This window comes from Solanum tuberosum, unplaced genomic scaffold, assembly GCF_000226075.1.
Source record: "Solanum tuberosum cultivar DM 1-3 516 R44 unplaced genomic scaffold, SolTub_3.0 scf00078, whole genome shotgun sequence".
NCBI lineage: Eukaryota > Viridiplantae > Streptophyta > Magnoliopsida > Solanales > Solanaceae > Solanum > Solanum tuberosum.
The window spans coordinates 1283961-1300558 of NW_006239005.1; the positions used below are offsets into that span (position 1 = coordinate 1283961).

A 16598-nucleotide genomic window follows, 5' to 3' on the forward strand; every position below is an offset into this window, starting at 1 on the left:
AAATGAATATTTATTAGGAGGCGAGAGGCAAGCGAGATTGAGAGAGATACGAGTGTAATCGAGAGAGGGAGGAGAGGGGATGAATACATGTTGTATTCATTGCATCACGAATACAATTAATACATAATACAAATACAGTTGATACAAAACACAAATATAATTTTTCAAATACAATTGATATAAAATACAAATCTTTCACCTATATTTGATTGGATATAATTGATACATAATACATTTTAAAGAGAGGATGAATGCATATTGTATTCGTATGAATGCATATTATATTCGTTGTATCACGAATACAATTGATACAAATTACAAAATAGTTTTTCGAATACAATTCATATAAAATACAAAGTATTCACCTATATTTGATTGAATACAATTGATACATAATACATTTAAATGAATTTCTTTTTTTTAGAGAGAGAGAAATTTGCTATAAAACCCTACATATAGCTACAAATTGTAATAGTTTATCATAAATATAAATCACATGTTTGCGTTGTTGCATAATTTTCCCTTTTAAAAACTGCTTTTGACTTTATTATATTTAATCCTAATTCAATAATTTAGCGGAATTCAAGATCTGTTTTATTATTTTTATACTTAGAAAGGCCAAAGTAACATCTTTGGAATAAATTATTCTTTCTTGTTATTTCACGGCAACAGTAACCTCTTGGAAATAAATTAATTCTTTCTTGCTATTTCACTCCAAAAGTAAGATATCAACTAACCAAATTGTTTTGCTTTTGAGATGTTCAGATTGAAAATTAAATTTGAGCTTAGTTACTTTTAGAAGTAGGAAGCCTACTTATAAGTTAAAGAATATTTTTGCTAGATAATATCTATCCAATTAAATGATAATTAACTATTCAACTTCTTAACATTGACAAACATGTCACTATACAAAGATCAAAAGATAGATCATTCACAAGCACTTGTACTACCATTCACTCAAAGTTTTATTTTAATAATATCGATATTATTTTACAAAATCTTGTAATTCATGACTTGACATACAAGTGAAACACATGTGTCGAGGAACTAGTCCACGAAAAGAAGGGAGATCATAACTTGCATTTTGTGCACTACACTAGGGACCAGAGTCACCAGAAGGAAAAGAACCTCACATCAGTATAGACTCATAGCCTTCCTGATCCCTTTGATTCCGACATTGATAAATAACATCAGCACCAAGAAGTAGTGCAATTCCAAACACTGCCAAGGCTCCAATAGCATTCTGCAATATTACAATCTCACCTGTCTGCAATAGTGAAGAAGAAACAAGTTCAGAAATATACCTTGTTTAGACTTAAGTAGGAAATTCACTACTCTGAATCTCGAAAGCTTTTAATGAGTAAAAGTTTTAACTTCATCTGTAGAATGTAGGATAGAATTAGGCTTCGGTGATGGTTCAGCAACTAAGAGGAGGAGAGTGATCCTGATGTTGTTATCATCAGGGAGGAGGGGAGTGATCCTGAAGTTGTTATCATTAGGGAGGAGGCTGCTTCGACGTTGAATGCAACATATCAGGTTGTTCCTTCTACATCAAGCATGTGTAGGGAAGTAGCCGAATCCAAAGAGTTTACTGATACAACCTCATATTCTGAGTCAAAATTCGAATCTTCAACTAATGCTCTTCAAAAGAATCGGAAGAAGATTCTTGAAGAGTCTGAGTTTCTGAAGTTTATTTTGATTCAATAAAAATGTCAATGATCATAATAAAGTCATACCTCCTGACGAGAAGGAATATCTTTCTGTCAAAGAAACACTTTCTTTAATATTCCAATTTGAAGACGAGGAACCTCTTCATCCGGAGAAAGAAGATTGGGAAAAGGAGATTGACAATATTTTTGTTGAAATGTACATGAGTATGGAAGAATCGCATATTGGCTTTACAAATCCATCTGTTTCACTGATGCAGAGTGAACTAAGTGACTGTCAGATGGGGAACCACCATCTTGTTCTAGATGAACAAATTGAACTCATCTGTTCAGTTTGTTCATATGTCCATTTAGAAAGCAAGTACATATTCCCTGATTTTGTAAGTATACGATTTTTTTCCTCTCTCCAATTTATTTATGATTCACTCTTAAATTCTTGAACTTATGTGTCATCTGCAGTCTCAGAGAACTCGAGGGAGGTACTGTCACGACCCAGGGGTACCCCTAGATGCAACACGGCGTACAAGACTCCGAAAAGTTTCATACAAGCCTCATAGCATTCATGAACATAAGAGCATATGAAATAGTGCAGAATTTAAAACTTTTCTTTACAATCGAAATCATTTTCATAAAAGCAAGCGAAAATCTTTCTATACTTTGTCTCAAACCATCTAGAAACATAAGACTTAAAACGTTGGGACACAGCCCATACAAAAGCTCTAAACATAAAGTAAAAGACATAAAGGGAAATAATGGGTTCATCCTCGAAACTATGAGGACTCACAAAATCTTCATCTCCTTGCACCTTAGAAACCTATCTTCCAAGAATAAAACATCAAGTCCAAACCCTACACTTCGTAGAAAAATGGAAGAAATATGGGTTAGCACAAATAATGTACTAAGTATGATAGCCATGCAAAAATCATGCTTTAAAACGGGAATTTGGTTTGAAAATCATGCATTATGCCAATTTGAGAAAACTTCATGAACTTTTGCATAAAAGGCATAAGATACAAGCATAATCAACATACAAGCCATTTCATCACATTAGAACATAATCAACATATAAGTCATTTCATCACTTTAAAACCTTCACCTTAAGTAACCCCAAGCTATACTTTGTGCAATGTATGAATAGCGTCACATACCACCATCAACACTAAGTACCACATTAAGGCCACCAAAAGTGAACTTACCATTCTTCCTTTTCATCTTTAGACCATACTCATACATAAGGAACAAAAACATTTCATAAGTCATGACAAGGAAGTAACTCATAATACATCCAAGTATAGTATGCATCATTACATTTAAGCATACAAGTCAACATTCTTCATTAGCTTCATTTAGAGCACTTTCATTCATTAGTCATGAAGACATTAGAGAACTCACTATGACCCTCTCTAAGCCTACTAGTGCAATGCATGAATGGCATCCCATACTACCACCCACACTTCATAGAACTTCTCAAGAAACCATAGAGAACGTCTCACATGATGGGAATAAGCGTTTAACTGACATAGACCATGTGAGCTTAACATGGAATCCGATGTACTATCCCACATCGTAAGGGTTGGTCTACTTGCCTAAGGTAGAATCGGTAACATTTTAGCTTAAGTGGATCCACTAGCTAATATCGTATGTGGGCACATAGTTATGGGATAGGAAGATGTTCATTGGAACCCGACCTAACACGGGGAGAGTTTCCATATTACCATATCCACTCGGTGCTTAGCCTCCATTCCCATAGAGTAGTTCATTCACATTAACATTATTGTACATGAGAGGGTGGCATTGGCCTACCGACCCAAAGTACATTGATTGACACATGAAAGGGTGTCATAAGCTTACTGATTCAAGGTACATTAATAAGAAAGCTCATTGAATCCTCATGAAAGGGTGCCATAAACCTACTGATTCAAGTTTTATCATTTCACACATGAAAGGGCTACCAACACTAGGGTCTACCGATTCAAGGTTTATCATCAACATTCATGAAAGGGTGTCATAAGCCTACCGATCCCAAAGTTCATTAACATCATTTATGGAAGGGTGCCATAAGCCTACCGATCCCAAGTTTCATTATTAACATGCACGGAAGGGTGCCATTAGCCTACCGATCTAAGATACATCATTAGAATAGATCATAGACTCATCATGTAAGGGCTACCAACATTAGGTATACCGATTCAAGACAAAGCCTTACAATACTTCATTAGTCATTTATGAAAGGAATCCCATAGGCCTATCGATTCATATTCATTAAGTTGAGACACATCCATTAGTCATTTATGAAAGGAATGCCCTAGGCCTATCGATTCATATTCATTAAGTCAAGACACATCCATTACACAAGAAGAGGATGCCTAACCCTACCAATTCAAGATACATCAATCCACATTACTTTCATTTATACAAGAAGAGGATGCATAAGCCTATTAATTCAAGATATAACATTACATTATAGAAACCCTTCACATTCTGTTATCATCATTCATGAGTTTTAATGAGAATATACTTTCAATCATAACACAACTACATTCTAAACATGATCATACTAATTTCATTGAGATCACACACATATACTTAACATCATAATCATACATACATCCTTCATGAAATTGCCTTCCAAGGCTATGAATCAACCTCAACCCAAACATCTAGAATACTACATTAGATAAGGGAATTAACATGATTCAATAACTAATTCAATATAAACATAAACAATTCAACATACATTCATGATCAATCAACCCAATTCACATACTTCCAAATTTAGAATTTTGGGGGAAACATGGGTTCATAGGATAAATCATCATAATTCACCATTAATTCAACAGTTCCATCATAAATCATCATATATGAACCTTTGAAAACGTTTTGGAATTGAACACATGCATAGATTGAAAACCCTAGGTTTTTTTTGGGGATTTTAGAAACTTGAAATCACCTTTTGATAGGGCTCCTTGAATGAAAGTTAATCAAGGATGAAGACTACCATACCTTTAGGGAAGAACTCCACGAAATTTGAGTGAGAATGGTGAGATCTTGAGCTTGAAAGCTTGACTCCTTCTCTAATGGTGGTTTCTAGAGAGAGGATATTTGAAGAGGAGATGTGGGTTCTAATTTGTGTTTTGGAAGAATGAATTGGAAAAAGGAGTTTTAATACCTTTAAAAGCCTTAAAATACCTTAATTAATCAATAATAACCGTCCATTAACTCAACTAACTTAAAAAGGAATTTACCAAAACACCCTCTTATTGGCTGATTCTAGACAGTTTTCTACAGTGGTGACTCATGAACCCCACCCATAGATCGTGGGTGGGTCCACGGGCCGTACTGGCAAGCCGTGGTTCGTGGCTACAACTTACATTTAGGGACCTTGACCCACGGAGGCCATCCACAAGGCGTGAATGGACCTACGGGGTGTAGGTCCCATCCGTAGTTCACCATTGTTTTGGCAGCTTTTTGGTTTCTTGGGGTCTTGGGGGTTAGGATTTAGGGTCCTCCTCAAGGACCTTGGGTGGTCGTTGGGGAGTCATACCTTGACGTTTAACCCCTCAACCTAAGCTCGGGACATCATTTAACAACTCAAAACCTCATGTTAAACTCAAAACAAAACTCGTTAGGCTCTAGTTTCACTTACTAGTTTTCCAGGTCATTACAGGTACGAAAGAAAATATTTTGGAGAGTCGCCATCCGTCTTTGATGTTGACAGCTTTAGAGTTTCTGATTTTTCTGCAGCCCAGGATTCTCCTATTTACATAGAAGGAACCGTGTGGGATTTAGTTCCTCAAATTGCAAAAGCGACAACGTATCCTGATAGGTTTTCAGATGTTTTAATTATCCTCACAAATGCAGGGACTCGGTCCTCTGCAGAGTTTTCTCGTCCAGGGCAATATGTTGTACAGCTGGAAAGATGTCATTGTCAGAGGTTGGTGAAGTCGTCAGCGTACATAACCAATAGGAACGGACGAGGTTGTTTTTCCAATGGTCAATAATTCTTTTTGGTTTGATATAATCAAAGAAACAAACAACTAACAAATCATTCATTCAAAGAGAGAAAAATCAAGCTTCAAACAAAACAACAAGGGACCTAATCGACTGAAGAATTTCTTCCTGAACCTGTTGTTATTTTGATTGCTTGTATTTGTGTTTATCTTGTAGGATTCGTTTCACTCTTGATAGAAACATTTAAAAAACCTTGTGTGATTCATTGTAAGAACATCATTAAGGTTAACTTTGTGTCTTACGGTCAAAAGTCTATATTAATCAGTGAAGGTTAATATAGTGGGCAATGGATGCATTGTTTAGGCTCAGTAAGTAATAGGTTGTATTACTTAGTGTTGAAATTAAGAAGTTAATCTCATCGTGTGGTTGTAATCTGTGTTTCACTTTTGCTTGAAAAGATTAGTGAAAGCAGTTGAAAATCTTGTGTGACAGGTCGTGGTTTTACTCCCTTGAGCAAGGAGGTTTCCACGTAAAGTATCGCGTGTTTTCTTTACTTCCAGTATTTACTTTTCTGTATCTTAACTGTGCTAAAGGACCTCGTCTTGTTATTATTAGTGGACGCATACATTCCATCATATCCTCATCAACGTGAAGGATTTGAGTTCATGTGGAACAACATTGCTGGAGATATAAGTCTTGAGAGGCTGAGAGAGCCCCTATCTTAGAGTAAGGGAGGATGCGTTATATCACACTTACCTGGCACCGGAAAACCCGACTCACCATATAATTTCTTCAGTCATTTCTGAAGCTGTTCCCAGAGTGTCGCCTGTAATCATGGCACCATCTAATTTGTTTCTTTACTGGGAAGCCGAGTTCCAGAAATGGGCGGTGGATATTCCCTTCCACAACTTGAACAATAAGGACTTCTCTTTAAAGGAAGATGAAGATACTGTTGGTGTTTTTCACTGTTTATCCCCTGCTATGAAAACAAATCCACACCTTATACGCATGGTGAAGCTGAAATCCTGGACGAAAAGTAAGAGTATTTTGGGAATCAGTTATGACTTGTTCAGGATTCTCACGGAAGAAGATGGAGAGGGTTATGACAAAGAGACTAGAGAAATACTTCTAAAATTTCCTGGTCTTCTAGTCTTTGAAGAAGGGCACAATAGTTGGAATGAGCAGAGTCTTGTGTGGAAAGCTTTGAGAAAGGTTAAAATAGAGAAACACATACTTTTTTCTGGAACTCCATTCCAGAATAACATAAAAGACCTGTACAACACTCTCTGTGTTGTTAGTCCAAAGTTTGCTGCGGATTTGGAGCAGAAATGGGGATCTCTTAACAGTTTCACTGACAAGAATGCCCGAGCGTTGGAAGAGCTAAGGGATATTATTTCACCTCTTGTCCATAAACCCACCTTGTAAGGATAGGATGTTGTTAGCAACTAACCACTGGTCTGTTGAAATGATTCAATTTTCTGAAGCCTAAAATTGAGTACATTTTAATTACCGTCGAGACTTTGAGGGAAAAATGAATATAGTATCTCAAAAAGAAGTATTCATATTATTGTCTAGATTCATTCCTTGATATCTTGCTAATTGCTTTTAATATATTTTTTGCGATTAAATACTTAGACTTGATTAAATACTCATAATAGTCTTTAATCACCTTGTTACAGACCTATTCTTGCCGTATTTATATTATATTGCAAAATCATGTAATTCAGTAACTTGACATAAAAGTACAACATAAGTGTACAAAAAGAAGGGAGATATATGATCCTTTTTAGACTTAAGTATAGACTCATAGCTTTCCTGATTCCTTTTATTCCGACATACTAGGGACCAAAGTCACCAATTGGAGAGAACCTCGGGTCAGTATAGACTAATAGCCTTCCTGATCCCTTTTATTCCGACGTTGATAAATAACAGCAGCACCAACAAGTAGTGCAATTCCAAACACTTCCAAGGCTCCAATAACATTCTGCATTATTACAATCGCACCTGTCTGTAGTAGTGAAGAAGAAACAAGTTCAGAAAATATGATCTTGTTTAGACTTAAGTAGGAAAATTTTTAATGAGTCAAAGATCTTACTCCATCTGCGGAATGTAGGATAGAGTTAGGTTTCGGTGATGGTTCAGCAACTAAGAGATAGAACAACCCCAACACTCCAGTTTGCCTCTGATCATTGCTGTAGTTCGATAGTAAAGTTATAGTCTCCCCTTCTGAAATCTTGATAGAGCCAGGTCTAGGATAAAAACTAGACATCCCGACAATGTAACCAGCTTCATATCCTGGTTCCTTTCCTTTCCCATAGATTGGAAGAGATGAGCATATGACATGTCCCTCCTAGACCAGTGCAGCGGAAACAAAGAAGAAAAAATTAAGAAAATAATCATGTCAAATAAATGCTAACAACACTTCTTTTATCTGATGTTAAGAGAACGAGATTAGATATGGATTCGATCAATCTGGTCTTGCAAGTTGTGGCATACATAACCAGTGTTATGTATCAACAACAACATCACCAGTGTAGTCCCACTTGGGGAGGATTAGAGTGTATCCAGACACTACCACAACCTTGTGGAGGTAGAGAGGTTATTTCTCGACCCTTGGCTCAAGGATAGCAAATCCAAGTACAAAAAAATAAAAATAAAAAGAAAACATAGCCAATAACAAGGGAAGCAATGCAAATCCCACAAGAGAGGAACTAAAACACAAAATAGTGATATAATAAAAACACGATAAACACTTGATGTTGATTAAAAGAAAAAGTTTTTTGTACAAAAATCTTTGTTTTATACATTGTCTGAAAATGTATAAGATTGTAAGCAGAACATGACCAAAGAAACAAAATATAATAGCTCAGAGTACCTCTCCATGGAGTGCCATCCCAGTCCCTCCTATATGTTGATGAGCAACTCCATAGATGAGATCTCCGCCACTAGGAAATATTGTGCTTATCTTCTTTGTATGAGTGCAATCAACATTTGCAACAGATGCCGCACATGACTCCACTAAATATTTGATCTGAAGTAAAGGAAATTGCATGAATATTAACCATATACATTTAGGTAGTAGCAAAGAGCTAAAAATGATTTGATTTATCATTCGTTCTTGTAATTATCATAGGGAACTGCACATACCTTACAGTGATGTCTTGCCACAGTGGCATTCGATTTTTCTTGCTTTTTCCATGTATCAGTGATATCAAGTAAATATATATTTACAGGCACAATAGAGGCATCCCAATCAATATACTTCACTGTGTACTTCAGGTACAGGTTTCTCTTTGATCCTTGGAATCCGTCTTTCACCTTGCATCTTGTTCCATTGTAACAACATCTCGAGCCTCCGATGTAATCTGGCTCTATATCTCGGTTGTTCTCGTCCTTCGTAACATTATAAAGATCACACCTGCATTCAGTGCATCCCAGTCTATCTTCAGCGCCTCGTGTATCAATTGCATGTAAATTGAGCATCCGTTTCTCCTCGTATCTAGGAGGTACTTCGACTGGATTACCGACTTCTATTCTATAAGGGTCTGGAATATAGATGATTGTTTTTCGGGTCTCTGGACCAACACCAAAATATACAGTATTAAGGACTCCACCACATATCCCTGAGTTACTCTTAATAATAGAATCTGATTGGTCGTACCCCAAATCATAATGGTACTTTGCTACTTCTACACCTTTTCGATTAAAATATCTTGAAACAACCCAATGGTGAAGATATGTCTCGTAAAGGGGTACCGAATTCCCTGCCTCATCAACTACTTCAGCATCAAAACTTTTAATAGCAATATGGCCTTTTGGGAAGCCAATGTTGTAGTAAAACTTGTTAGAGACAGATCCAGGTTCCAGCACAAACGCTGGTGATAGAAAGACACCAACTTTCACACCGTTTTCTTGTGTTGCTTGAGATTGTGAACTTTGATCAACTGTTATTAGCAGTAAGATGGAGACAAGTGAAAACAACTGGTAATTTGAAGAGGGTGACATTTTTTTTCTCTTTCTAACTTCACTTGATGCTAGTATACACAACCAATTAACGACCCACAAATTTAAGCACAAAGAGTGTGGAGACGGGAGACATAGGCAACTCAAAAGGAGATGGGATTTCAGGGAAATAATAAATGATTAGAGGACCAATTCACACTCTCATGATAGTGACATGCCCTCAAACCAAACAACTAAGCTTCACATCTACAACATGATTTGCACATGTCCTATTGTGTAATTATAATGACCCTGAAAGTCATTTTTGGAAATTTTTGGAAAATTACCATTTTAGCCCTCCCGATAAATGCTCAGAGTCACATTAGATCAGTTTTCAAAGTTGGTTTTGTTATTTAAATGAAAAGTTGTGATTTTTGGGAGTTTTGAGTTTTGGAATGTTCAAAGTTGTTAAAAGTGATTTTTGGTAACAACCAGAGTTTCAAGCCTCGGAATGAAATTCCATCAATTCCGTAATGTGGAATTTGGTTAAGGACTGTTGTTGTTCTCTATTTTAGGGTTGTTATGTGGATTTGAGCCTTTGAGTTAGAAATTTAAGTGATTTTGGACCATGAGTTGACTTTGATCAACATTCGGAGTTCGGACGCTCAGATTGGATTTCCAAAGATTTCATTAGATTCGGAGGATGATTTAGACCTAGTTGTGGTCTTGGTTGATTTTTTGGAGGTTTCGAGGGCAGTTTGGTATTTTTGAGTGTTTAGTTAGTTTATTGCGACTTTCACAGGTTTCGAGTCAAGAAAACCTCAAATCGGTGATTCGGTGGTTCCATTGAGTCCGAAACATTAATATAGTCGAGTAGTGTACCTAATTTGTTGTTCTAAACAAATCCCAAGGCTTTCATTCTGTGAATTTTGTGTCTTGTGGGAATTGTTAATGTTGTTGATGTCTGGTGTCCTCTGCATTTGTGGGGATTGACCACGTTCGTGGAGACTAAGGAGTGTTTCCTCCGCATTAGTTGATAAACTCCCGCGTTTGCGGTGGGTTAATCGCCTAAAGGACCACGTTCGTGAAAAGGGCATTCGAGAAGATTAAATTACTGGCAGTTTTATCTTGGGTATGGATTGACTCTCTCCTTAGTATGTTATTCTTGATTGTAATGCTAAGATTGTGACCTTAGTGATGCTTGGTGTTCCGAGGATTGAGTGGAAGGTGCTAGTGGTTCTTACCCTAGCAAGGTTATCTCATTCCTACGTGCTTAGAGATTGGTGGATAGAGGGTGTTTATCCTACTTGGTTTTTATCCTGGATACTAGTGTTAAGTCACCTCCCATGGAGTCCATTCTCGTGGTTCAGGAGTTTCCAGATGTATTCCCTACTAATATTCCATATGTTCCTCTTGATAAGGACATTGATTTTGCTTTTGATTTGGAGCCAGGCACTAAGCCTATCTCTATTCCTCCTTATCCCATGGCCCCAAGAGTGTTGAAGGAGCAGTTGTCGGATTTATTGAGTAAGAGGTTCATTCGTCCTAGTGTGTCACCTTGGGGTGCACCGGTCTTGTTTGTTTAGAAGAATGATGGGTCTATGAGAATGTGCCTCGATTATAGACAACTGAACAAGGTGATGGTGAAGAACGAGTATCCTCTTCCGTGCATTGATGATTTGCTTGATCAACTTTAGGGAGCAACTTTGTTCTCTAAGATAGACTTGAGGTCTGGTTGTTCTCTAAGATAGACTTAAGGTCCAGTTACCATCAGTTGAGGATTAGGGCATCAGATGTCCCTAAGACAACTTTCCGAACCCGATATGGCCATTATGGGTTCTTGGTGATGTCCTTTGGGTTGACTAATGCTCCTGAAGTGTTCATGGAGTTGAAGAACGGGGTGTTTTAACCTTATATGGATTCTTTTGCGATTGTATTCATAGATGTCATTTTGGTGTACTCCAACATTGAGAAGGATCATGTTTTCCATTTGAAGATAGTGCTTTAGAGGTTGAGAGAGGAGAAGTTGTATGCAAAATTTTCAAAGTGTGAGTTCTAGCTTAATTCAGCGGCATTCTTGGGACGTGTGGTGTCCAATAAGGGTACTGAGTGGATCCAGCCAAGATTGAGGCGGTGAGAGGTTGAACGATGCCTAGTTCTCCGACTAAGATTCGTAGTTTATTAGGTTGGTAGGCTACTACATACAATTTGTATAGGGTTTCTATACTATTGCAACCCCACTCACCAGATTGACTTAGTAGAGTGTGGGTTTTCAGTGGTTTGATGAGTGTGATGAGAGCTTTTTAAACCTCAAGACCTTGTTGACTTTGGCACTTGTTTTGACTCTACCAAAAGAGGGTGTGGGCTTTATCGTATATTGTGATGCTTCAGGTGTCGACTTGGGTGGTGTTTTGATGCAAAAGGGGAAGTGATTGACTATACTTCCAGGCAGTTGAAGACCCATGAGAAGAACTACCTTACTCATGACTTGGAGTTGACGGTCGTGGTCTTTGTTCTTAAGTTGTGGCGACACTACTTATATGGGGTGCATGGCCGAAGATAGAGAGCAAAGAACCACAATATATATATGTGTGTGTGTGTGCGCGCGCGCGCGTGTGTATATATATATATGTGTGTATCTTTCTCATCCTCCTGCGTGCCTTACTATGTTGTAGTTTTTTCTAGAGTCATCCTTACGTAAATTCGGATAATTTCTCATCATCTTAACATTGACAAGCATGTCACTATTCAAAGATCCAAAGATATGTCATTCACAAACACTTAGTACTTTATTCTTATGCATAATATATATCATCATTTACTCAAAGTTTTATTTTAATAATATTGACAAAATTATGTAATTCAGTAAATTGACATACAAGTGCAACACACATGTCCAAAAAGAAGAGAGATCATAACTTGCATTGTGTACTACACAGGAGAGCACAGTCACCAAATGGAGAGAACCTCATATCAGTATTGTTGACACCCTGGAACTCTACATTATAGATTAATCATCGAGCCTCTTTAATTTCAAATTATTTAAAATAATTAGTTTCATAAATTTTTAAAAAATAAAATAAAAATATTTTTGCAAGTTTTTAAATAGTCTATCACTTTTTATAATTTTTAATAATATATATGTTTTATATTATTATGTATGAAATAAGTATATCCTATAAATATTCGAAAATCATCTCAAAAGATTTTATATTTTTAGTGTGTTTTAAAGTGATAGCTATACTTTTGAATTAATTAGCTTTTATGAAATTCGAAATATTTTTCGAATTATTTTTATGTAAGTTTTGTCAATTTTATAATTTTTAAATATAATAAATATGTTTTTATAGTTATGTATATAATTAGTATATTTTTATTTGAAAATCGTCTCAAAAGGTTTTAGTTTTGCTTTAAATTTTGCCAATTAGTTTAATTAATTAATAGTTAATATTTTAAAATTGATTATTTTATCTGGTTAAGATTAAGAAGCTCATTAATTAATTTATATTAATTCATCTTATTTGACCTTAGTCGAATTCCTCAACTAATTCAAATCGACTATGTCCTTAACTTCACTCGGCCGAATTTGTAATCTATATGGTTATTTTTCAAAATTGAATTTTAACCAATATTTGCTCCATTTAGTGGATCAATTTAAGACCAAAATTGGGCCAATTTTTAGCCCAACTTCCATTTAAATCAGCAGCCCACATTACATTCATCAACAACTCCCAAATACTCACAACAGCAGTACCAAAAACCAACCCAATGCCATCAGCAGTACGCGACGTGATCCACGCGCCTTTCTTCTTCCTCGCGAAGCAAATCAGGACGCTGCAAACCCAGAAAATCGCGAGCAGTACCAAACCCGACCCCACCCCTGCATTTTCTTCGCGAAAAAGTCAAAGAAAGAAACCCAGAATCGCACGCCTTTTCTTCTTTGCAAAAAAACCCGTACGTCACCCATTTGCAAACCCATAACCCTAGCAACCTAATCGATCAAATCGTTGTTCCCTTTCCCCCATTTTCAGAGATCTTCAAATCTCTTTCATTGTTCCCTTTGGAAACGAAGAAAGAAATTCAAAAGTTTTGAATTTTGCTGAACGGATTCCCCCCCCCCAAATCACCCCAACTTTCCTTATAAATAACCCCCTACTCTCAGTGATTAGGACACGGGTTTTGAGCTTGGTTTTTGAGCCATAGACATTTTACACTTAAGAATTCCATATCTAGCTTTCTGATTCTAAGCTCTGAGAAGATCGACGCTCGGAGTTTCTTAGCGTGTTGTTCGTATATAGATTTCATAGTAGAAGAGTCGTTGTTCTCAGCTCATTTGTCCTAGTCTCGCTGCCCCCGAAAAGGTAATCTATTTCCCTTTATCAAGTTTCCTCTTCCTCTCGTATTTTTATCTTTTGAAGTTTTCAATTTTAATTATGTCGGCTTCTTTTTGAGCTTGATATGTCATTTACTTATTCATTTCTGAAATGGTGTACTAGCTTTCTGTTAAGTATTCACAAATTAGATTTTGTTCCACCAACATGCTTGGTTAGTTGTTTAATGGATTGTAAGCATCCCGTGTGTGTTCAAGTTCATGGGATAAGATTTTGGCTTTGGCTTGGACCATTTTTTAGCATCTGTTATTTGCCTAATCTATGTCGTCCATGTAGTTCATCTTTACTGCTTCTCTGTTTGTCAAAAATGATTACAGAAGTTTCGTAGTGAATTTGCTTTGCTATGTTTCTTGTTCACTACTTGGTGTTGTTAATCTCTAATAAAGAGAGTAGCCTTGATTTAACAATATATGTAATTTGTATGGTACACTCTCTTCTTAGCAAAATGTGTTCAGTTTTTTTTTTTTAGTTTAATTAAACCGGTATGGGTTTATAACTTTTCTAGTCTTTTAGTGCATGTCAAAATTATCGTGGGTTCATTTCGAGGTATTTTCCTTGCATGTGCTTAATCTTTATGTGTTTAGAAGTATTATACTTGAATGAGGTTGTCTTTATTTGCCATGATAGGAAGATCTAGTGTTTGACAATGCCATTTTCATTTTTTACTCAAATGTCGCCCCGCTTCGGATTTGATTTTGCTTAAAATGTTCTAATATCTCATCATGATCTCGTTGTCCCGATACATATCCTTAGGAATACTTAGCGTAGTAATTTGCTCTCTTTTCATGTATGTATATCCCCATTTAAGTCTCTTATATCTTAGTTGGCTAGAGTTTGGTCCTTAGGATGATTAAACTTGAATCTTTGGTGTTATTTTCCTCGCAGTTCGATTGTCATGTTTGGTGGCTTCTATTTCCAAATAAACAAAATTACCTTACTCCATATCTTTGATTTATGATACCTCTGCGATAGGTGGCTTTATTTATTGGTAGATGCATAGTTTGATTGTTCGTTAGCCTGCTCCCTCTCTCTTTTATACATAATTATGTTAATTACTAACTATTTGTTTACCATATTGTGAGCTGCTTTTATTACATCCATTTTCACTCGCTTATAAACTTTATTCTTGTGTGTGTATACATATGCCTTGAAATTTCCTTATGCGTAGATTGTGATAGTCTAGTGTTAAATACATTACTTCCTATCATGCTTTGATTTCCTTCATGCACTGTTAAGTCATAGATGAAGAGTGAGTTTTTTTTTCCTTTGATACAGTAGTATTCATTTGTCCTATGGTAGCTTTGGTTGCATTTTTTTTAAAGTGCTTGAGTTGCTCTTTACTTCAATTGAATTATGCTTCATTTGCTTCTTCGTCTCACATACTAATTTTGTTCTTTCTTTCGTTTCTTGTATGGACCCCCTTTCGAGTCCATGGTGGACTTATCTACCTTACATTTCCGAGTTGAGCCATAAAGGCTCGATCTTTGCTTTCCCTATTTCTCGAGTCAGCCCCCCTATGTATTTGGAAGCCGTTACAGATCCCGGAGGCCCAACAAACTGCTGGAAATTAGTTTAGAAATGTTTAAAAGCCCAAGAAATGGGTTGTATCATGTTGTATACAATATTTATACACTGATATATAGGTTGAGGTACTGAAATATAGATCCAAACTGCGGATATACAGGTCGAAGACGAAAAATACAAGTCTCGATAGTTAAAAATGGAGTTATATACACTGATATACGGACAGTATACGGTCTGTATACAAAAATCAGAAATGGGCCCAAAAGCCCCAAGAAAATTCAGGCAGCTTTTTTTTTTTTGGAAGATGGGCCAAAGCCCATCTGATTTTTGGGCAGCCTTTATAATAGTTTAGGACAGGGAAATGGGGCAAAAGCCCAAGATCAGAAAGGCCCAAATCTTCCTCCCTCACTCTCTATTTGAATTTATTAATTTGTCTTACTCTTACTTGCTTATTTGATAATTAATTTTAAGGTTAGCTTAATTAAATTCCCCAAAAGATGAACTATATTTTTTATGTTAGTACATTTTAATATAACTCATTTTTTATCAACTCTCATACTTTTATTTAACATCATTAGTCAAAACTTATTTTTTTTAATTAATTAAAAATAGTTTCATGCTTAAATTAACTAATTTAGTTCAAATTATTATTTTTTAAAATGATTCAAAAAAATAAAAAATTCTAATTAATCTAGTTTTGTTAAAGTTCCAATCACTTGTAATTAGATTCAAACGTTTCAATTTAGGTCCCTTTCCTTAAAAATAAAATAAAATGTGTCCTTTATTTAATTATTTTTTCAAAGTTAAATCAAATATTGTAAATTATTAGTTTGTAAGTCAAATCATTTTCCTAAAAAATAGTCAAATATATTTTAACCAAGTCGTAGGATAACCGCATGTTAGTGGGCGCTTCAAATGCCTTAAAAACCTTCTTGAAGCGTAAATAAGAACCTCTTACCCATTTTCTCTAAATTTATAAAGATTTAATCTGTTAGAGTCTTTTTAAATTAAGTTTTCTTAATTTCTTTAAAAAAAATTAAGTGGCGTTTTTCAAATTGTTTTATACTTAGAACATTTCAAAATGTGATTTTTCTAAAGTTAGTAAAATTACAGCATAACAAGT

At 35.8% G+C, this 16598-nt stretch overlaps 1 protein-coding gene across 1 annotated transcript; it reads right to left on the bottom strand.

The window, feature by feature from the left end:
* Positions 1-1129: 1129 nt before the first annotated feature.
* On the bottom strand, positions 1130-9652 carry LOC102603832 (uncharacterized). Its single transcript, XM_006346597.2, has 4 exons — positions 8766-9652; positions 8494-8649; positions 7714-7968; positions 1130-1267 (listed from the first exon to the last, which is right to left on the bottom strand). Exons 1-4 carry the CDS (start codon positions 9621-9623, stop codon positions 1130-1132), a joined length of 1407 nt encoding a protein of 468 aa, XP_006346659.1. The 5' UTR covers positions 9624-9652.
* Between the last annotated feature and the right edge of the window lie 6946 nt (positions 9653-16598).

What these genes read in the sequence shown, in the direction of transcription:
- LOC102603832 (XM_006346597.2), bottom strand. Translation starts at nt 9,623, where the DNA reads ATGTCACCCTCTTCAAATTACCAGTTGTTTTCACTTGTCTCCATCTTA. An exon ending in TGGCAAGACATCACTGTAAG is followed by an intron (nt 8,650 to 8,765) that starts GTATGTGCAGTT and finishes CCTTTACTTCAG; the next exon opens with ATCAAATATTTAGTGGAGTC. An exon ending in TCCTACATTCCGCAGATGGA is followed by an intron (nt 1,268 to 7,713) that starts GTAAGATCTTTG and finishes TCACTATTGCAG; the next exon opens with ACAGGTGAGATTGTAATATT.